This window comes from Lemur catta, chromosome 10, assembly GCF_020740605.2.
Source record: "Lemur catta isolate mLemCat1 chromosome 10, mLemCat1.pri, whole genome shotgun sequence".
In the NCBI taxonomy this organism is placed as follows: domain Eukaryota; kingdom Metazoa; phylum Chordata; class Mammalia; order Primates; family Lemuridae; genus Lemur; species Lemur catta.
Window position 1 is genome coordinate 58,840,625 of NC_059137.1, and position 23,187 is coordinate 58,863,811.

Here is a 23,187-nt window from a genome sequence, read left to right on the forward strand (position 1 = left end):
TGACCCAGTGGCAATTTATAATATATTCTGAGAAGCCATATGATACTTCAGTAGACGCTTCTTAATTTCTCTCTAGTTGAACTAAAAGAAAAAAGTCCCTTAGTAAAATTAAACTGACAAGGATCACATTGTTCTCATTTCAAACACACATAAAGGAGTAAAAATGTTATGAAATATGCCACGCAGTTTCTACTAATCCCTTAACCTCCAGAGAAAGGGCTTGTGATTAGTATTGTATTAGAATTGTCACAGCTAAGCAATTTTTAAAAAAATACTAGAAGGACTGATTCTATGCTATACGTATAGGCTAAAAATACAGTTAGTGTAACACAAAGAAATCAAAATTACAATTGAGGTGTCGAATAGTAAGTGGAAAAGGTTAAACAGTCTGTCTGGTCACAGGAGCTAGTAACCGCTTCACACAGCGTGCAGTGAAACAAAGGTGCCTGTCTCGTTAGCCAGAACGCATCCACGGCCGGCGCTGTTTGGCTAAGGCCATGTACAGCTACACTTGGTTATAGGAACATTAGTTAAGTGAGACCATAAAAAACAGCTGTCTTTGAGATCGCATAGGACTCTGCACATTTTCTCCCTGTGGCAGCCATCAGAAATCTTGCTGACAGGCAAACTTGTACAGAACGAATGATCCTATTTAGATTAATTCTTCTTAATGCCTTACACAGGCCTACTTTCCTGGAATGTCATGGAGAGAGCAGGTCAGTTCTACTCAAAACGCAGAGATAGAAAATTCAGGCTTGATTACTTGATCAGATACATGACTATACTGCTAGAGAATGTGGAGTGCTCAGCCTCTGTAAAAATACGACTGGTGGGCTCTGCCCCAGCCCAGAGCTCAGCCATGAAGCGCTCTGCAAAATGAGCACCCAGCCAGGGAGGACTAGAGAACTGAGTTTTAGCTGTGGCTGTCATTACTGTTTCAGTTCTTCACCCTCTACTCGGTAATAAGATAAATCTATACTCTTTGCCATCAAATTCTGAAATGCCCAACCACCCCTTCACTGCTCTCTGGTCCCTGTCCCTAGGCTTTCATCCACGGGATATTAACCAACACCCCACAGGGCACTGAAATGTGCTTGCTGGGCTGGGCTCATCTGCTCTCTGCCACGGACATGAGAGAACATATCTGGGGCTAGCCCACGGGGTCCACGCGGGTGATGGGAGACACGTGGAGCAGACGTGGGAGCTAGCCCAAGCCAAGGTCAGCTCAGCTGCCCAGCCAAGGCCTGCCTAGACCAGCCAACTTGCAGACTCCTGAGCAAAGTAAATGCTGCTTGCTGCAGGCCGCTGAGTTGTTTGTTATGCGGCAAAATTGTGGCCGTGGTTAACAGAAGCAGTCACTAAAAACTGTGTGCCCTTGCGCCACCCTTTCCCTGCCTGTCCTCCACTCCTCATCTATACAATCAGGGAGGGACTGGAGGACCTCTAGATCTCTTCTAATGACAAGTGGGGACCAGGAGACCTGGGATGAAGAGTGATCCAGACTCAAGAGATTTATTCAGGGCCTAGAAGGAGCCGAGGGAAACACGTGAGCTGGCACTGGGCGGACAGGCCGACGAGCCTTTATCCCCAATGGCATCACCACAAACATGCCCACAGCTATGGAACCTGGGCTACTGTATGTCTTAACAGCCAACTCCCCAAGAAAATTTGCTTTTCTATTGGTTTAAACCCAAACAAATAAGCAAGCCAGAGACAGGACTGGAGAAAATGGAAATCTTTATTTTTAAACACTAGTACATTTTCAGGCTGTTTTAAAAAGGAAAAATCATGTTACATTAGTTCAAAACTATGCATCAAAGCATATTTATTTAAACTCTAATTTTACAAACACATAATGAAAGAAACGTATTTTATAAATATCTACTCAGAATATGTATTATGAAAAAAAGTGTTTAAAAATAACAGCCCCAGATCTCCCTCTTTAAATATATAAAATTCCCATACAATTCATAAGAATTCTTCCTCAAGAGCCGAAAATTTCATTTCACACAGGCCAACAACTCAGTTCTCATCAGACACAATCAAAAATAATAGGAATATAAAAAAATGTAAAAGTTCTGTACAAGGGAAATACAGATAGCACACGGGTAAATCTCATTACCATACATGCCATTTGTGTTTTAAAAATGTTTTATAAAAACTGCCATTTAAAACAAGTAAGTGAGAGTACTTCCCTGACTGTGGAAAATATATAAACTATCACCTCCCACCTGGATAACGAGGCTCCTCCCTGCTAGAGCTGGGGGAGAGATGTCACCACGTGTTTCCTGACCAGGGGCATAAGCCACACACGGGGACCCTCCTCCTTCCTGGCAGTGGCTTTTTCTAGTGGGCGATCCACTAGTATTTCCTTTCACTTAGAAAAATTCTTTGGGATCATCATAGAAGAAAATTGCTTATAAGTAAAAAAAGCAAGACTAGGGGATGACTTCATATTGCTGCATCCAATTAATAATATGTATATTTTGTATTTTTGGTGACCAAACTCTGGAAGCTTGATTCACCACTGTCAGAGACGCACCACAGCACCTACCCCAGCGGAACACATGACACAGCACCAAGGCTGTCACTTCATCTTCCCTCTTCCGACCCAAGTTGATCTGTTGCTTGCAGCAGCGTACACAGACTATTGTCTCTTCTGACACTTCTTCTGGAAGGAACTCTTCAAAAAAGTGCGGTACACAGGGTCATCCACATATTCATTCTTAAACCTGGAGCTCAGGACTCTTTGTCTCTTTCTTTCTCCTTGGATTATGTCTGCTCCATAAAAGGTATCTTCAAATCGCATATCAGAGGCTGTGGACTAAAAGCAGCCAGTGTTACACTGCAGAAGGGCGTGGCATCTGACCTCCACAAGACTGGACAAAGGTCTGACTCGGTCAGCGGGGCTTGGGGTGCAGAGGCCGGGACTGCCAGCTCAGGGGAGGGCCCAGCCGAGGCTCTGGACTCTCCCTCGCCTCCCCCACCCTGACTCAGTCCAGTGAGGAGAGGTGGCCCCATTTAGCCCCACTTTCTCCACGATCCCCAACCTACCCCCCACCCTCCAACCCCCACCCCCAGGGACTGTCCCCAAACAGAAGCAGGATTAAAGCCTTCTCATTTCAAATCTGCTTCGCTCTCCATCTCCCCTCTGGCTCCTGCCCAACCCGGTTTTGGACAAATCTGTCCACGGTCGTCTCTAATTCACCTCTATTCCTATCTACCTCTGCACCTCGGCCCGCCCCCTCTGTGAAATTGTTCTTGCTAAAGTCCTAGTTGCTAATTCCTATGACACTTTTTTAAGTGTCCCGAAGTGTTCTAAGTCAGTCCTAAATTGACTTGACTGCTCCACCACCTAACTACTACTTACAGCTCTCTTCTCTGTCATTTTGTAAATCCTTCCTCCTGCTTTTCCTCCTCCTCTGGGTGCTCATTTTTGATGTCTCAGGGGTTCCCTTTCTTAACTATCTGCTCTACTCTGATGCCCCTGGCTTTCGTGTTTGGCCTTCTTCTCTCCGCGCGTGCTCCCAGGCCTTCGTGCCCACGCTCATGGCTTCAACGTTTGCATGGACTCCGAGGATGCTCGCACCTCTCGCTGCAGCTTGGCTCTCCTGCGCTCAGGCCGGCATGCTCACCTGCCCAGCAGGCATCTGAGAGGCACTTCAAATCGCCCTGTCCTAAACTGCACTCAAAGTATTCCTTCTCCTTCTCTGTCCTTCCCATAGTCCATAAGTGCCACCGTCATCCCCAACCATCCAGTTGTACTGGTCAGAAATCAAAAAGTTATTATAGATTTCCCTTTGTCCCCACACTGTCCAAGTTCCCTCCTACAGGTACCCCAAAGCCCTCCATCCTTTCTCCTTTATCCCTACACCGACCCCACGGAACAGGCCCCCACACTTCTCCAAACCACTGCAATAAATGCTGCACCCCTAACCTACTTCCCACAGAACCACTAGAAGCAAACTCTCTAAAAGCTCTTTTATTAGATGGCTCTATGTGATCATATGCTCTTGCTCATAATTTTTCAATAGCTCTACAGTCTTTACGATGACACCCACGCTCCCTGGGCTGGACCCACGTAACCTGGCACGATCCCACCCCGTGCTCTGGTCGGACTGAATTACTTGCAGGTCCTAGCCACACTTTCTGGCCCAGGGCCTCGTACTTCTCTGCCTTTGGACACACTGTCGCCTTTCCATGGCAGATACTCCACCTCCTGCACAGGCAGACTAGAGCGCCCTTCTGCTGGGCTCCCGCAACCCTCTCCGTATCAGCACAGTGGATGGAGGGCAGTGTAGAGGTAAGGGGCAGGGAAGTTTCTCCCCCTCAGGGGATCCCTGTAAGCGGGATGACGTTAGGGACTAAGTACCCCACTTTGTATGCGTTCCCAACACAAACATGCCCAGCACTCAGTCACCGTTCAGTGTTTGCTGAGAGAAGGCAGGTGGGCTTTTCTGTGACAGGTAAAGCCTATAGACTACAGCAAAGCATTCTTTCTGCTTCCTACTTCCCTACTATTTTGCCTCCTAAAATGTATCCTGATTGGTTTTCACTGAGGAGGATGACTTCTGATGACACTATCACACAGTGCATCTCACTGTGTCACCCAGACTACCTGCCCTGGTTGGTGACAGGGGCCAAGTCCCGTTCTTAGGACCTGAAAACACATGTTCCATCGTGAAGAAGAGAAAAGCAAGGGAAGAGCACGAGGAAGCCTGGAAAGCAAACATGGACCCAACTGTGAAGCTGTCCATGCTCCCGCCGGCCCACGGACAGCTGTCCAGGGTAACAGACCACCTCCACGGGCTCCCCCAGACACGACCTGCCTTCACTGGGGACGAAAACTACGAGACCGTGGGTTGGTTGGGGACCCTCTGCCATTAGGGGAAAACACTTTGATTTCATTCATTCCTGGCAAAATATTTCCTCTGAGTAACCTTTCAGTTTTATAAGTGCTAAAGTTATCAAAGGAGAAAATAAAACATCAATGAGAGTGTTACCACTGTGCGGAAATAGCAAAAGTCAGCCTCCCAAATACAATAATAAAACCGATTTACCAGGAGCGCTAGCTAATTATGCACTGTTGCTATGGTTGTTCCGTGAGACAATAAAAGGTAATGGGGCCGTTTCTGAAGTGGGTGGAAAGAAGCCGGCACAATCGCTGAGGTGGACTGCTGACTCTCTGGAAACTTCTCCCCGTCAGCGTGTGTCTGGGTGAGCCAGAGTCATTAACACACGGGGGCCTCCTGATGCGAGCTGCTAACCCACCTCCTTACAAAACAAGAAAGATTTCTCTAACCATAAAATACCTTCCATCAATGGGTTTTCCAATTAGATTTGTTTCACCAACTGGAAAAAAACAGCAATCAGGGACAGACTAACCGAGGGCCAGAGGGGCTACTTCCAACCTGAAGGGACAGCCGGCCAGCTACGACAGCAGCGCGAACGTCTTTGATTCAGTAACGACAGAGGTGGCGAGCTGGATTTCGTGACTGTGAGCCTCTGTTCCTGAAGACGTTTTCTGCTAGACTCAGCCACTGATACAGCAGGCTACATTTAGTATGTATGTGACTTATATATTTTCATTTCTTTTTAATTAAAAAATTTTCTCCAAGAATTAAATTTAACAAAAGATAAATGCTGGTGTGCTTGTTCAGAGAAATGAACCTTAGAAAACTCAGGAGCTGTGTTCGGATAAAGCCACAGGGGAAGGCATCCTGGTATCTGAGCCAAATCTATCGCGGAACAAAGAGATTGTGATCAGAGTAGGAAGCAAAGCGCTTTCTTCGGAGGCAATTGGCAATTAGGAAACAGTATTTGAAATCTACGAGACCCAGCTGGTAGGATGCTTTAGCCATATGTGGATTAGAGACTTCCAGAGGGCTACCTACCTACTCCACTCCCATCCCCTGAATCTCTAGGTGCTACAGAAAGGGAAAAAAAAGGGAAGGGGGAAGGGAAGAGGAGAGTCCATGGAAGACAGGAAGTTAGAAGGAGAGGCAGCCGTCTCTAACATCTTGAAAAGGAAAGTTCTTCTCAATAGATGTCAAGGTCTCAGGACACTGACAAGTTATCTAGGTTTTTTAGGTCTTTTGTTAAGATGTAGCTGATGTCTTTCCAATAGGAATATTTAATTTTCTCTTTCCTGGCAGTTATCATCTGGTGGTTAATCTACTTAGATGTGTGTGGGTCTCCTCCGAGCCCCATTTCTCATGGAGTGGGTAGCAGTACTGTTACTACCACTCTTCATTTCCCTCTGAAGGACCTTCCTCGGGATGCAGCTGAGAGGAAGGACAGTACCCACCTGATGGAGTCACTCTGCTGTCAGGATCCCACCTGATGTGAAAGGAGCTGAATTTACAACTGAACATTAAGGAAACCCTTGATTTTCCCTAAATAACCAAATAATCTATAGTAACTCTATCACTGCAGAGAGATATATCATAAGTATGCACTGAAAACAAAGAGTGTCATTTATTCAGAAAAAAAAATTCATTTTAGTCAGAAAAATCTCATCCATTCAAATTTCCCTGGTCAGATTTATCATTTCACAGATGCGGTAGATGTAATTCTAAATAAGTAAAACTAACTTCATTTCAGGGTCCACTAAATATTTTATGATACAATAATATGAAACCTAAATTATTGTGAATTATATTTTTTAACAACTTCAGTTTTGATTACTTGTCCATGTTTGTTTATCTTTTAATGGTAGATAAGGGCTTGAAACTAATACTTTCTTTTTTACAAAACTGCTTTAGGGTGAGCACGGTGGTTCATGCTTGTAATCCTGGCACTTTGGGAGACCGAGGAGGGAGGATTGCTTGAGGCCAGATCGAGATCTGCCTGAGCAAGAGCGAGACCCTATGTTTACGAAAAATAGAAAAATCAGCTGGGTGTGGCAGTGCGCATACGTAGTCCCAGCTACTCAAGAGGCTGAGGCAGGAGGATTGCTGGAGCCCAGGAGTCTGAGGTTGCTGTGAGCTATGATGACACTACTGCATTGTAGCCTGCCTGGGTGACAGAGGGAGACCCTGTCTCAAAAAGCAAAAAACCCCCAAAATACTGCTTTAGTATTCCCACATCTAGTATTTAAGCTTGTTTATCTTTATTATTATGAAAGTGAGAGCTTAGTTTAATTATGAACTAATAACAAACATTAGGGATCTTCTGAGACAGAAGTTAGTCAATGTATGATAAGGCTACAGGAGACTAGACAGTTAACATACTACTGGATACTTTCTTTTAATGTTGCTTATGCTAACAAGATTGCAAATGCCTTGGTGGTATCTTTGTGTGCTCCTGGTGCTTTGCCAGGAGCATGTATGTTTTCAATAACTATTTTTGTGTGTCAATAAATGTTAACACAAAAAATCATCATTTGACTTCATTAGGATAAGAGTAAGGGACATGTATTTGTTTCCCTATTTTTGGCCAAATTTGAAGTTTTCATTCAATAGGTTTCAATAACGAAAAAGTTGCATTGGCTTTCTTCAAAATTAATCCAAAGGCTTAAGTATATTCACTGCCAGGCTTGGGAAACATCGGGAGAGGACGAGGAATTCACTTGGCGGGTCCTGAGTGGCATTTGCCAGCACTTACAAAACGAGCTTTCACTCTCTTGGGTAACTCTTCATCTAAGGTGTAGATGTCCTCTCTCTTCATTGCTATCTGGGATCCATCTTCAAATTCAACCTAATGAAAAATAAGACATGATATACATTAAAAAATAAGCATTGACCATTTTTTAAGCATTTCAATTAACTACACAAAAAATAAAAAGGACTTGAGCAGAACAAACAAGGGAACAAGCCATAACCAAGTAGGAAGAGGTCTTCCCCTTATTCAACTAAAAACAAAATATATTTTAAAATAGGCCAAAATTTTTGAAAATGGGTATCTTAGAATATGGGACATGAAAACTCCATCCAACAAAGCAAAAACTAAAAGAAGTAGCTGTTGTTCAAATGATTTCACAGAACATGCGATTTAGCATTAAAGACGATATATATTTACTCTCAGATAAATCCTCTCAGATAAAATAATTTCTCAAGTTCTTACAGAGCTTTAACATTCAAAACTCACTTTTGTCAAATTCAATCAAACAGGCCAAGAAAATCCCAGTTTCTCAACTTCATAACGCAAACCTCATCAATGTGTAAAAATACATTATCATCTAAAACAAAGATGTTTAAAACTTTTTTCACGTTAACCAAATGGCAGCAAATAATTTCATAACCAATTTTTCAACATTTTAGGAGATTTTGTCAGAGAACAGGTAAATGACACTGGCTAACAGAAAACTAGAGCATCTGGGTTAGGTTTAATCCAACATGAACTCTTCTCTTCTGGGAGAAGACAAAAGTGCTGTAATCAGGTGGAATACCTAATGTGTTCTAATGCTGAACCACATGATATTTTTGAAGTTTGTAAGTTTTCTGTTTGTCTAAATTCTTTAACTTTAAGATATAAAAATATGTGGCTGTGCTACGTTAATAAAAAAAATCTGTTGAAGTTTGAAATATTCCATGTATTAATTAACAAAATGTCTAACTGATGGCTGTACTTTTTATTAAACAAGAACTCCCTAGAGCTTGGGTGGATGATAACCACCAGCTCCTTGTGACATTAACTGGCCACATCTGTGCTAATGCACCACTGGTCTAGATGAGACACCCGGGGGTAGGGGGGTATGTCTCTCAGGCAAAAGTCTCCAATTCAGGGGCTGCTGGTTGAGAACAGCCACCACTGTCTTAATCAAGATAAAATATATAATTAATCTTCTTACAATCCACGTACTATTAACATTTGACTAAGCTAAACAACAGGGTGGAATTAGGTCTCTGTCACAGGAGAACTCCTGCTGTCACTTCCCAGAAGGCTGAGGATGAAAAGGGTTTCCTTCCTGGCCTTGTTTGAGCACAATGGTTTCTTTAATATTTAATTAGGCCAAAGCGTCATGTTATTTATGCAATTTGAGCGCATAGCTAGAACCACCTGTGCCAACTTTCGTTTGTTGTTAGATCATTTGAAAATTCTGAAAGAGAAAAAGGCAATTACAAAACTAAAAGGGAGTATGCCACACTAGGACTAGGGTGACCAACCGTCCTGGAACTCAGCAGGACTCTCAGTACTAAAATCAGAGATGGTTCCAGGCAAGCAGGGACAGTTGTTTACCCTAGTCGGAACAGAGCTGAGAGTAAATTCCACCCCTTCTCTTTACCAGCTGTGTGCTCTTGAACAAATTATTAAAAATTTGTTTTTATCAAAAATTATAAAAAATTTGTTCACTGAGCTTTTTTCTCCTCATTTGTAAAACAGGAATCAATAACACCTATTTTGCAGGACTACTGTGAGGACAAAAAAATGCATATACTTATGATATTTAGCATTGTGCAGTAGGTAATGAAGTTTTATCTATTTTTATAAATGTCTTTGCTTATTCAATGGTGAAGTTGAATAATTAGACACAAAACATAAAAGGATCTCAAAAGGCCACTTGGTTTGATGAGGAATTTTAAACTACTTGTGCTTGAGAGACAATTTTAATATTAGTCTTAACTTTTTCATTGAGTCTATAAATATGCCTATAGTTTTATGTTGAGAGATGATAAATTCAACTGAAGTGAACACACTGATTACTAATTAGCCTGAATTTTAACATGTCTTCATTTTATGATACTTTTCATGTAGCAAACAGTTTTGCTATGTATAAAAAGCCTCACTTTTGCACTTATTGTTTAATTAAATATATTGATTTTCTTTTGAATGATGTAGTTAAAGCTTCTTTTCCAGAAGTCTCCAGTGGTATCAGCCTGTTCTGTGATTTTGCCTAATTCTGGACATTCTGATACAAGGAAGCTCCAACACCTACCCTATGATAAATAACCTGAATCTGTAACATAACACTATCACCAATACCGTATCTAAAGGGGAAAATGACCTTCACACGTACACACAATGTATTTGTACACATCCGACCCTCCCCACTCCCCTTGGGTTTTTCTAGACCCTGAAAAATGTTCTCTCCTAAGTTCTTCAAACTTCTCTGGACAGCTCTAATTACACTGTGCTCCAGTTCTGGATGCAGTGTCTTATAATGCACTCTTCCATTTAAGCCCTTGCTCCTTATCAGTCTTGGAACAATTTCTCTGTTGAAACTGGCAGTCTTATCATTCTCAAGCTGTTTTTCAACTTAACAGGCCTGAACCTTCTTGCTTTCCTCCGTTTACTCCAATCTTCCTGTTTTCACTCTACCGTTTAGCCTGAGAATGTTGATTTCTGCCACAGTGCTACTGAAAATATTACATTGTATTGGGGTTCTAACAAATTTTTCCCTTTTTAAACCCTTTCTGAAGGAATATAAATGCACATGTTATCGATGTTGTTTCCCTTATTACAACTTAACTCATTCTCATTTCTGGTAGGAATAAAATAATTTCATTTTTTAATTGTACACATATTCTTTAATACAATGTAGAGTTCCCTAGTGAACAGAATGTCCAACTGACAGCTGTACTTTTCATTAAACAAGCACTTCCTGGAGCTCGGGTAGATGATAACCACCAGCTCTTTGTGACATTAATTGGCCATATCTGTGCCGATGCACCATGGTCTAGGTTAGCGGAGACGCCCGGGGGGTTGGGGGTGTATGTCTCACAGTCAAAAGCCCAATTCAGGGGCTGCTGGCTGAAGAATGGGCGTCACTATCTTGGCTGAAGGTGAGGTGAACCAGCCAATTAGTCCCTCCCCAGATGACGGAAACACGGCAGCGAAGCAACCTGTCTTCTAGCCATTTATCTTTTTGGCTGAACCATATTCCTTACAATTAAACCATTCGTCAAATGTTGTTAGGGTTTCCCAGTGTCCAACTTGGTAATAAAGCTCCAGAGCTTCAACCTGGTTCATCAGACAATGAATCTTTGCCTCCTTCATACAGTAAGAGATGCCCCCAATTCATGGGGCTTTCTGATCTGCACCACAGTTGACATATTGTCTCCCTCTGGCTTCTCATGCCCATCCCAGCAAGCATCACAGAAAGGGCAGCACCCACCTGGTACATGTGTGCAACATTTGATCCAAAATATTTTGCCCCGTAGAGTTTGCCATCGGGCCACTTGACTTGGACGACTTCTCCCTCGGCAGGAGGGCCCAGCTTCACACAGTCTCGGCTCTACGGAATAAACAGAGACAGGCTTTTCAAGGCGAGTGCCTAAGTGACTGCATTTAGAACTTAGCAAATGATGAACTCCTGACAATTAAAAGGAGTTATTGCCTCTGTGTTTTATGGCTTATGATCTCGCACGGGTGTTCAGGGGAAGAGATATGAGCCAAAGGAGTACTTAAAGATTCAGCCTACATCATAAAGTTGCCAAGGAACCACCATAATCCAGGCAGGAAAAAACAGCAGCATTTACATTTGCTATTTGACAAAGAATTGTTCAGGGGGTAACTAAAATTTGCAGAAACTGCTTTAGCAGAGTAGACCAGCTACTGATTTATAACACCTGACATTTATATAGCATTTTGCAGTTAACGAAACGCTTTAGCACACATCCCATTTGATCCTTATAATCACTCCAGGAAGTAGGCAAGGATTATTAATTATCCCCATTTTACTGACAAGGAAACTGAGCCTCCTAGGAGGCTCCTGTAAGTTGTCAGGGTCTCGGGAAGAATGAAGCCGAGCGGGAGAATAAGAGCTGAGGACACCCAGGTGGAAGTGGGGTGGGGAGACGCGGGGTGAGATCAGAGCTGGTGGGATTTGCCAAGGCAGCAGGAGGGGAGGGACACCAGGGTCACCTGCAGCGTGACAGGTGAAGCTCAGTGCGTTTGTCCTGCTCAGCATGCGCCTTCTCAAGACCCCTCCACAGGCATGTTGCTGCCAGCATCTCCTGTTAAGTGACCAGCCCACTTCCTGCCACGGGTGGTGGCGCCCACAGCCGGAGGCTTCTCACTTCGGGTCTTTCGCCACTGCCACCTCCGAATACAGTAATTCAGAGCAAACTTTCCAGGTGGCTCAGCCTGGAAGGCGTTTTTTTTTTTTAGGGATTGGGAAGAGGGGTATAGGTAAAATAGTAAAACATTTTCACATAGTTTGCAAATTTTTAAATTTGTATATATTCAGTATGACACAATACAATTTTAATATAAAGGAATTAAGTACTTGACTACTTTGGTAATTTCTTTTTGCACATTTAGCAATTCATGATTTGCTAATACTGGTATTTATTTTACTGATGAGGCCAATCTGAATGACTGAAGTGCACACTTGACCACTCGAGCTATTAATGCAGCCTGGGCACATTCTGTGGTCTAAATGAGAGGTGCACACGCTGGAAATATTTAGTTGTTTATGGCTAGAAATCCAGCATGTATTACTTCTTATTATTAACAGAAATTCTGCCTGACAAAGGAGTGGCCATTTTACTGCTGGGTTAGGAGTATACACGAAAGGCCCAGCTGCTCATTTTTCTAACTGCAGACCATGCTTCCATTTAGAGCTGCAGGCAAAGAAGAAAATAAGTGTGCTCAGAGGCTCTATTGAACTGACAGTCTGCATCTAACTTAGTCAAATGAAAATAAGTTTCTTTTTGGCCATCATAATATTTGACCGCAGGGCATGCAGAATTGAAAGAGTAGGCTACAGAAATGCACTCTATATATGCCCTTGGGGTTATCACCTCTCTTTCCATTTCCCTTCCAGAGATTAATGTGGAACTAAGAACACTGAAAGGCATAGCTTCTAAGTACATACTGAGTACATGTGTCCAGTCTCCTGGGTTAGGCAGTCACATCAGCTCTAGGATTACTCTGAGCTGAAACTCAGATGCTGGGGTAGTTGTGGGGGTAGGGAGGTGGAGCACGGGTCTTCCCTCTGCTCATGCTTTCTTCCACGTGGAGGGAGTTCTACCACGGTAATGCTTCCGGCTCTCCTTCACTCTCTCACAGCCTCTTTCAAGAGGATTAGGAATGACTTGACTTTATTTTTGAGTTCTGAAGGGGACCATATATGCCATGGTACCCTGGGGTGCCACAGCAAACTCACAGGGACTTTATGGGATACTTTTCAGGGGAAAGACAGGGACGGTCGTGAGACACCCAGCTTACTGTTAGGTTGTTTGGACGTAACTGACTTAACAGAACAGGCATTTCTTTTGACCTAAAGGCAATGTAAAAATTGTGCTGAAATATTAAGGGCACTGTGAGCCAAGAAAGTCTGGCGACCTCTGGCTTGGCCCTCACCTTCGCTTTCTCTTTGGAGCTGCCAGTAGCAGCTCTCTGCTGTCTGCTCTGCTCCTTCCACAGAGGGGAGCCTGCAGCTCCCACCCCGCCCATCACTAGAGAAACCCGTCTAATTCCAAGGTCCAGTCCTAGGAAACCTGTTAGCCCACACATATAAGCCACACTCCCCAATATCTGCTTTATTAGTAATAAAGGTGATATTTAAATCCCCAAATCCTGACTCCTGAGTCTCTCTGCATTGCCTTTCCTTGGGCAGGAGGCGACCATTCCTCCTGCTATTCATCTGGGTGCTTCCTGGATCCCAGCAGAGGCAAGTCAAGGCCTCAGAGAACATGCCAGGCTGTACTCCCATCTACCTACCCGCCACAAACACTTCCAAGCAGCAGAGTTAAGGCAGTCTTTCCTTTACCACTTAGGTCCTTAATTGTACAGATTTGACCTTCAACAGAAGTTTACTAGCCTTTAAAATCAAACTCCCCCCAAATAAGTCATGACCTGAAGTTTTAGGTACCATATCACCAAGGTGAGGCAATGCTATAGAAATGTGGCCCAGACAAGTATAAATTATGCTTGAGCAACTTATCATAAAAATAGCTTTATTAATAAACTGAATGTATGCAACTTGACCAAGTGACAAGCAATTCTTTTTAAAACAGTTTTTTGAAAACAAAATGTCTGAGGTACAGTTTGATATCTGATTTCACTAACTGTAAATTCACCCTTTATTCACAACAAATCTTAACTTGGCATTGAGAATGCCTGACCTCAAATAACTCCTTATGACTCAGTCCCCACGTGACATTGCTGTGTCAGCCGCAAAGACCAAGTTCATAATCTTCCAAGTCAAACTCGATCTATGGAAGACACTTCAGTTTGCTTTCTCAGTCTTCTTGCTTTTGGAATTCTTTTTCTTTATTCACAGAAGAAAACCAACCAATTATATATATAACAAGATAAATTATCCTGTGACTCCCCCACCTCCCCAGCCAGGAGGCATTACTACTGGCCATGACGGCTACCTTCTCACCCTTTGCCTGGTCGTTTAGCCGTAAGTGGATATATTTTGATTTGCATGTAACTTTACTTAGTATGTATAATTCATTATTTACTCCCTAGCTACTTTCCAAATGGATCTGACGTAGCTCAAAGTGTAAAACACGAAAGGGTTTATTTCTGTAACACCTAGTTTTGTCCATAAAGAAATGGCATCAATTTATCAGCTGTCTCACACTGAGTTTGCCAGAAACTTTCTGTGACTACGTGGGGTATAAATTTAAACAAGAATGAAACTAGAAGCATGTGGGCTGATGAAAAGAAGCTGAAAGGTTTGACATTTTGGCTTCCCTGAGCCCTCCAAAGCAGAAGCTCGTGGGTGCCCCCCAAATTGTTGCCATCACTAATTCAGTACCCCTTTACCTGCTGTGTGTGAGCCCCTAGGAGACGACACTGCCCAGCTACCCAAGGTAGGAACAGGTAGATGGCCTCACACCCACACTTGGAGGCCGGTCACACTGAGCCCCAGGGCTCTGTAGGGTGGGAGCCTCAAGGGTCCTTGCAAGGGGTGAGATCTATGAGGACTTCAACCAGAGCAGAACTTTGATTTATAAATTGGGTTTTTGACTAAGAATTCATTTGGGCAAAAAGGTTTCTTTTAAAAATGAAAGGTCTGAAAAAAATTAAATAGATTAAAGGTCTGAAAATGGAGAGATGCAGTTTGTGGAAAGACGCAGCTTGAGTGGTCTGCCCTCGCTCTTAAAGGCCTCCATCTGGCTCACACGCCCCTGGCCCGTGTGAGGAGCCCGGCACTAGAGCACGGCTTCTCAAAGTGTGTTCCTAACACCGGGCACACGTTAGAGATGAAGATTCCAGGAACCTCCAATGCTCTCTGTGACTCAGGTGATTTTTTTAAAGCAATCTAGAATTTAAGATCAATTACAGTAAAGGATGTAAAATGCTAAGGAGATCTTTCCTAATGCAGTTCTTAGTGTGTTATTGGAGTAAATATACACTTTTACTGGAAAATTATATGCATTAAAACCTTGACTAATGCATTTTTCTCAGTCGCTGTCTAGACCCTTTGAAGCAGTTTGCCTTCACCTGACATAAATAGCTGTTTGCCTACTGCCTTCAGGGACGTGTAAACTTGCCTACAATCTACCAGAGCCTTGTTCACAAGCACACTAGTGTCTGGAGCTGCCAGTAAGCCTGTAGCTAGAGGACTAAACAGACGATGTGAAAATTAAAGACAGAAATCATAACCACAGTCAAGAGCACACTTTTGGCTATGATTAGTTATTTGAGGACTGAGTCATCAACCCAGGGCAAGAGGACAGTGTCATATCACATTCCTGCCAAAGTCTGGGCCAAACTCCTATACTTGCTCTACCAGCTAAAGAGAAAAGTTCCAGTGCCAGTCTGATTATCTGAATTCCGAAGTCATTGTCTTCTTGGAACTCCTACTGGGCCCTTCGAAAGGGACCCCTAGAAGCTGCTGTCCTTGAAAGTGGCCTGTCTTAGCCCTGTCCTCGGCCCCATCCCCACTGCTGCTCCTAACAGTATAAACCACAGAGCAGGCCAGCCGCACCGGATGAAGACATGCCACGTGTCTTCCCAGTTCATCGCCATATACTTTGGTACCTCTGGCAGTCCCCCTGGGGGAAAATGCTTAGGTGACCTGGAGTGAAATGATGCCAGCAGCTGCTGGCACTGAGAGAGAATTACCTGCTCATTACCAGACTCTGACAGGGATTAACAAGACTGACTGACAGCCACGTAAGAATCACAGTGGCTACCTGTCATCTGTGTGGCTGCCCAGCGTCAGAACCTCCTTCTCCCCGCAGAGCCGAGCGGGGGCAGAGCCGGCCTGCCTTTACAGCGCTCACCACGGCCAGACACTCCCTTCCCCAGCTTCCCTGGCAGCACAGACAGCAGCAGGGGCTGGCAGTGGGCTGCACCTGCCCAGGATTTAGCACTTGTGATCTGAGAGGCAGACAAGCAAGTAGAGGGCAGAATTCTGAGAAGGCAGGGAGGCAGCAGCACTGGTGTGCAGACAGCAGGGTCCGGGTCTATCTGACCACGCCAGGGGAGGCTGCCACGTTCTCCCTGGACTGGGTCTGTGGCCCGGGCACGCCCACAGCTGAAACTGAGCAGCCTCCTCTGGCCTTGCCTGTTTTCTGCCCCTTGTTCTTCTGGAGACTCTGTGGGCCTCCCAGTAAGCTTCTGTAGAGCCTGAATCAGAGTCAGTTCCTGTTGCTCGCCACTAATGATCCTGACTGATAAGTAACTACTGGTTTGGGTGACAGCAGGTCCCTCCTCTCACAAAATGGAAACCTTTCACTTAATGATGGAAGATAAAACTGGAGGGCTTCCTACAACATGCCGTTCAAAGGGCCCAGGTACAAATCTGCCCCAAAAGAAGGGAGCATACGGATGAAAGTGCCAGCCTGTTCACAAGTCGTGGCCCTGGATGACTGGCGGCAGTCTCTAAGTTTTCCATATGCCTCCCAGTATGAGGATGTTCCCACTCTGAGGACATCTGCAAGAGCGGATCCCAGACCATGAAGATAAGTCACCAAGCACCAGCGCAACAGGAGGCTCTTAAGAATTGCCGCTGAAGGGGGCTACTCTAAGGGAGACACAACACTTTAGACTGCTTGTTAAATATAAATCATAAGTATCCTTCATGTAAAGATTAGCAAAGATAGAAAACACATTAAAATTATTTCTCTTAAAAAATGATTTTTTGTTCTGAGCTTGTACTATATATTCATTGGCGGAAATTGTAGAATTTTTTAAAGACAGAAAAATAAAAACTACCTATATTTCCCTCACCTAGAAGTGATCGCTGTGACCATTTGAATATTTTTTTTCTGTGCTTCTGTTCTTTTAAGAATTTTTCTCTCTGCTCTATTTTGTAAGAATTGGACATCCTCTGCATACAAACGCTTATTAATACACATAGACAATCTTTCTCCCCAGGGGCCCGATCTTAGTTTCTTTCGCACAAGGGCATAGCCAACTCTCTCGAAGAGGCAGACAAGGCGGCCTTTCGCCAAGAGCTCACTATTGCAGTCCACGCCATGGACTGCGCTTTTCAACAGCATTTTGGGGTGTGGGTACCTTTTCTTTTTTATTGGAATAAAATACACATAAGAAAAATTTATCATTTTAACCACATCTAATTGTACATTTCGGGGGGCATTAAGTACATTCATGTCACTGTGAAACCACTGTCACTCCAATTCCAGCAGTTTTTCATATTCCCAAACAGAAATGCTACAGTCATTAAACGCTAACTCCCCTTTCCTCTCCCCTTGGCCCTTCGTAACCACTACTTTACTTTCTGTTTCTATCAATGTGACCATTCTACGTACCTCGTGTAAGTGGAATGATATAATATTTGTCTTTTGGTGTACATTTATAATTTTGTACCTTGCTATTTACTGCCTACAATTACATCATGAACATTTTCTTAGTTATTAATTATCCTCTACAAACTCCATTTTACTCAATGAATATATGCAACAGTACGGGTGCGTCACAATTTAGCCACTCTCCTATTGTTAGCTATTTTGGTCATACCAGTTTTCCCCTATCATATATAATGCTATTGTATATTTATGTCTATAAATCTTTGTCCAAATTACTGACTATATTCTTAGAACAGACTGCTAGAATAGGAATTACTTGGTAAAAAGGTACATAAACTATTTATAAAGTTAATTTCATCAGTTTTGAAAAATTCAACATCAGACTTATTTCATAGTGCAGTAAATCTAATCTTAACCATCACAGAAACTTCTGATTCAGCTGGTCCACGGTGGGTACAAGGTGGATGCCATTCCAGATGATCTGATGCTCAGCCTGGCTGGGAATTACTGTCCTAGGAGGTTATCTTGCAGTGCAAACTATACATTCTATGTATAAAGAAACAACCAATTCTATGCCCCTTCCTCTGACTGTATCTTTTTTACTGTGAGAGTCTTCAAACATGCTTAAAAGAAAATCTGGGATGCCCCCACCCTGGGGTTCCTGTACCTCAGTGTGTTTTGTGCTGGTTACAGAATGCTGGCATTTCAGGCTTAGGGTTGCTTCCACACTGACACTGATCTTTCTGGGAAACTCCCAGTCTGATGTCCAGTTTTCCTTTTTAACACTTTTTTCCCCCTTTTTTAAGGGAAATAGACAGATATCCTTTCTAGAACCCCCAGATACTGTGGTTGTCGCTGTTAAGCTGGAATGACACCCATTTTGCTCCTTCAAGTAGCCAAATTCTTTTCCATGGGCCACACTTGACCAATGCCCTGACACATGACCATAACTATCTTCTAAAAGATAGTGTTGGCTTCACGGAGAGAACAGCACTAACATGTATTTGGTGAACTCCTGAAGGCCAACTGGTTTGTTAGTATGCACTTTCCTTCAGCTGTAAGAGTAGACACAATGCCTGGGTAAGGCAACAAAGTCCCAGAGATGGAGGTTGTTTTATCATTCTGAAAATTATTACAGCATCAAGCCTTAGATGGCATATGTACCAGAGAAGCCAAGTCTTTATGATATTGGAAATAAGTGAGATTCTGGCATGCAAACACTTTAAAAAGCACAGAAAGTACAAAAGTTAGGCAGCTTCTTTTGGAAATTATTTTCTGGTTCCTTCAAAGTGAGGAAACATAAGAAAAATCAATAACTACAAACAGAGGTGACAATGGGGGGCAGATCACCCAAAATGGCCTGTGGGAGAGGGACATAGGGAGGCAGTGGGCACGTGGGCACAAGGGCAGTGACACTGAACCGCTAACAAGAGGTTCTCTGCATTCCTGGACCTGGGACAGTGTGAAGGGAACTGAATTATCTGCCTCTGAGAGAGGCCTCCCCCGCCCTCTGGCACATGTGCAGTGCGTCCTCCGGCCTGGCTCTGAGCTCTGCATTGGGAGAACAGAGGTAAAAAGACCCAGCTCTCTCAGAGTCCTCTCTCTCAAAGGATTCAGATCCAGCTGAGGACTCAAGTATATACACGATATCTGCAATACCAGGTACTGTGTGTGATCACAGGTAACAGGCAAGGAGGTGGGAACTCTATGACCCAGCCTCCCATGACATCAACAGTGCCAAGGACTTTGCTCTTACGATTAACCAAAATTCCACCTCCTCCATGTTCAGCACCCTCTGTGCAAACTGACCTGACTGTAAAGTCCCCACTCAGGACAAGCTGTGCTGAAGCAATTACACAGGCCTCCCAGACATGTGAAACGGAAAAGCCAGAGCGACTCCCACAGGGCCTGATCACTGTTGGAGCCTCTGGCATTCCCAGCTTGGTGTCATTTGTGGTCCACAGTTGGTCAGGCTCTCCTGCTGACTGTGTTGAGTGGTGTGGCCACACAAGACAGAGTGAAGCTTCCAATACTTCCTTTTAGATCCTTCTTTCTGTAACCTCTTCTTATTTAAAAATATGCAAGACATAGGTTGGAAAATGTAACTGGGAGTCTTGTGCTTAGGGACCCTCTGACTAATGACCTGACCAAAAGTTACTGGCCACCACCACCAGAGCCACAAATGCTACCTGTACATTTATTATGCGCTGGGCACCACATTAACTGCTTTATAAATCACATTCCAATAATCCCAACAGTAAACCCGATATTTACTACTATCTCCATTTTACAGATAAGGAAACTGTTGTTAGCTCCCTTGCCTGGGGTCACAGGGTTAGAGCAAAGACATACTTGGTCTGTCTGCCACTCCCACTGTGGGCAGAGCCAAGGCCAGCCCTGGTGACAGTCCCCAGGCTCCTACCACCTTCCTGCTGAGCACCCAGGACTGCAACTCCTCATATCCAAATAAGGACGAATATTTCCATCTATGTAGGACAGATTTTCCCCCTTTTATAGTTGTTGGCAGGGACTAAAATGCATGAGGGGAATAAAATATTTTATTGTGTCAATAAAAATTTATGTCGCAAAACGGAGAAAGACAGACTTGAGGTGAATTTCTCTGTAGTGGTTTCTAAAAATAAATGTCAGTTCCAAAAGCTACAAACAGGAAGATGAAAGGAAAGACAAGGCTAAGGCTAAGCGCAAGGGGACAGAGGGCTGCCCTGTGCTCACAGGCCAGGCCCGCCTGCCCGGCTCCCGCTCTGCTCCAGTGTCTGCTCCTTCCCCCAGCACAGGCCTGGCGTCCCCAGATGCTGAAGCCACGCACAATACAGCCCCCAAGGCCTAGAGTCAGGCTGCCCAGAGTCACAGAAGACCTGTTACCATGCACAAGCTACTGAACCTCCTATACCTTGGTTTTCTCCTCAATAAAATGGAGATATTAACACAACCTTGCAGGGCTGCTAGGAGAATCAGAGCTGATGTGTATTTAAAGGAAGAGAGAGAATACTTGAGGCTCTGACTCAGGGCGATGGGCGGGACACGGACAATGTATATAACCTAAGCTTTTGTACCCCCAAGAAGAGCTGAAATAAAAAAAATAAATAAATAAAAATAAAAAATAAAAAATAAAAAAAGGAAGAGAATGAAAGGCAGGGCACACAGCCTGGCAGCTGGTGACTGTCGAGTAGACTGTGCATGGATTTAATTCCTGCCAACAAGGAACACCTAGAGGACAACAGGTGGGACAAAACCCTTGGGAGAAGGTGACCCTTGGGATTAAAGATAGTGAAGAAATGACTGAGAAGCCAAGAACCTAGACTATGAGAGAGGTATGCTAAAACTCAACAACTTAAATAGAACACATAGTACAAAAGATGACCAGATGTGTCATCCTAGTTGAAACCTAAAACAACCTGGTAGGGTAGGTGGGCAGGCAAGTGTCAACATCCCTCATACAGGTAAACAGGCACAAAGACTTGCCTGAGGCCACCTGGCTAATAAGCAGATGGGTGGGTGGTCATTCACTCAACATGGAATTTTCCAGCATCTCCTGTGTTAGGGAGCAATGGGATGAATAATGAATAAAAGAGATGGGGCTTACTTAATGCAACTCTTCAGTAGAAAACACAGGCATCAAAATTTTTTTTAGAAAATCAAAAAAATCTTCAAGTAAGTGTTAAGAACTACATAAGGGAACTGTGGTGTAATGCAGAAGCATTAAACAGATTATTAGCATTCTATACGGTTCTTATATTCAGAGAGCTTCAAGATGGCTCAAGAGATAAGAGATCTAAAATGAAATTTTGACAAAGCAATCTGAAAAGATCCAGATAGGGAAAATTGGGGGAAAAGAGTAAGGAAAGATGGAGTACTCAGAAGGGTTCAGATCCTTAAAAAAAATTAATATTTTTTTCCCTTGATCATAAAAATAAAACGTGCTCATATGGAAACTATAAGAAGGTGATAAAGTTGAAAATCACAATCACCTATGATTACACTCTCCAAAGATAATCAGTAACATTTTGATGTACTTCCTTTGAGGATTTTTCCTTTGCATATTTATATATTTATACATAATTGGGATCATACTGTATATACAATTTTGAGCCTGATTTTTCCATTTATTATGTTGCATCACTAAATATCCTTTGAAAACATGATTTTTAATAGCTGCATAAATAATTCATTTAACCTGCCTCGTAGCCACATTGGTAAGTGTTCAATGTCCAGACCAAAGAGTTGTCGTGCTTGCACTGGCCAGACTGTGTCTGGAGCACTGTGTTTTCACACCTGAGAACAACATTGTCAAAGAAAATTTCATCCTGAGAGCATCCTGGAGGAAGAGTGTTCTGAAACCACTTTGTGTTCATTGAATCGTTCATTCCTTCCCCATGACTGAGGAATGAGGACTGTTTTGTTTGGATCTGAGAAGACCTAGGAGAAACCTAATAGTTCTCTACAAACTTGCGGAGAGCTGTGAGTGGAAGAGAAAATGCATTTATCCAGTTTTTTTAAAAAAAATTATTTATTTCAGGATATTATGGGAGTACATTTTGCTTCCATGTTATGACTTTGCCACACCCAAACTATGATTTGAGGCATGCCGTTTCCCCCCTACAACGCTCACCATGTCCATTAGTTGTGGGTTTTCTATAAGATCAAGAACTAGGATTGGCTCTTGGATGTTTCAAACAGGCAGCAGTTAGACTCCATGTAAAGCAGCCAAAGCTCCCTGACTGTCACAGCAATGGCTGTGTGAGCTCCCTGCCTTGCAGTGCTCCGTGATGGGTGTGGTGGAGGAGACGTCCTGAGTGGGTGGGGGCGTCACACAGGAGTTGGGGGCAGGGAGGGCGCACTCCCCCTCAGCCTGCCTTACTTATGCAGCACCCTGAACCCAGCCACGGTGACTTCAAAGGTGGTCATCAGAGCTGTGGGACTCAGGGAACATGTATGTGCAGACGATTCCAATGCTTACAGTCAGGGATAACTACGGATCACCCATTGCTTTTCTCCCCTGCCAGAGTGGGAAGAGGCCTGAGAAATCATCTAGGCCAACGTCCCCATTTTAAAGATAATGGCTGAACAATGAAATGACTTGCACAGAGTCACAACTCACCAAGAGCTGACTATAATTTAATTTAATTTTGCATTTCACTGCCCAGCAGTGCAAGCTTTTGAGCAAATAAATGACACCCAGAAAGGATTTTAAATAGGGGATTAAAAAGGAGAGTCAGGAAGGGGTGGAGACAAACCAAAGGATTCGTGAGAATATGACTTGTCAAATGTGTCAGCTCATACTATGTCAAATTCAGAAGCAGAGGAATATAGAATATTTATGTACAAATTAAGTAAGCCAGAATTTTCTCAAAGTTGCCAATGTGCTCCTGAGCATAGCAAAAAACCATGAGCAACTCCATTCTATAAATACTTTCCATGTAAGCTACTGCTTCTACCTCTGTCGGTTTAACATGTCCTTCCTTTTAGATTAAATGCAAATGCATAAAGTTAAGCAATCATGTTCATAACAGACTGTCTTATGAAGAAAAGGCCGTAATTACTCCCAGCA

The 23,187-nt window shown here is 43.4% G+C and overlaps 1 protein-coding gene across 4 annotated transcripts in view; it reads right to left on the minus strand.

Annotated features, from left to right (window-relative positions):
• Positions 1-1,720: 1,720 nt before the first annotated feature.
• KDM4C (lysine demethylase 4C) overlaps positions 1,721-23,187 on the minus strand; it is a 358,852-nt gene continuing 337,385 nt past the window's right edge. For all 4 annotated transcript variants that reach the window (XM_045563844.1, XM_045563846.1, XM_045563845.1 and 1 more), the window contains 3 exons: positions 11,057-11,176; positions 7,606-7,698; positions 1,721-2,824 (listed from right to left, as the gene is read on the minus strand). In XM_045563844.1, the coding sequence (XP_045419800.1) occupies positions 2,648-2,824; positions 7,606-7,698; positions 11,057-11,176 (390 nt within the window). In that variant the 3' untranslated portion in view covers positions 1,721-2,647. The remainder of the gene's footprint in view (positions 2,825-7,605; positions 7,699-11,056; positions 11,177-23,187) is intronic.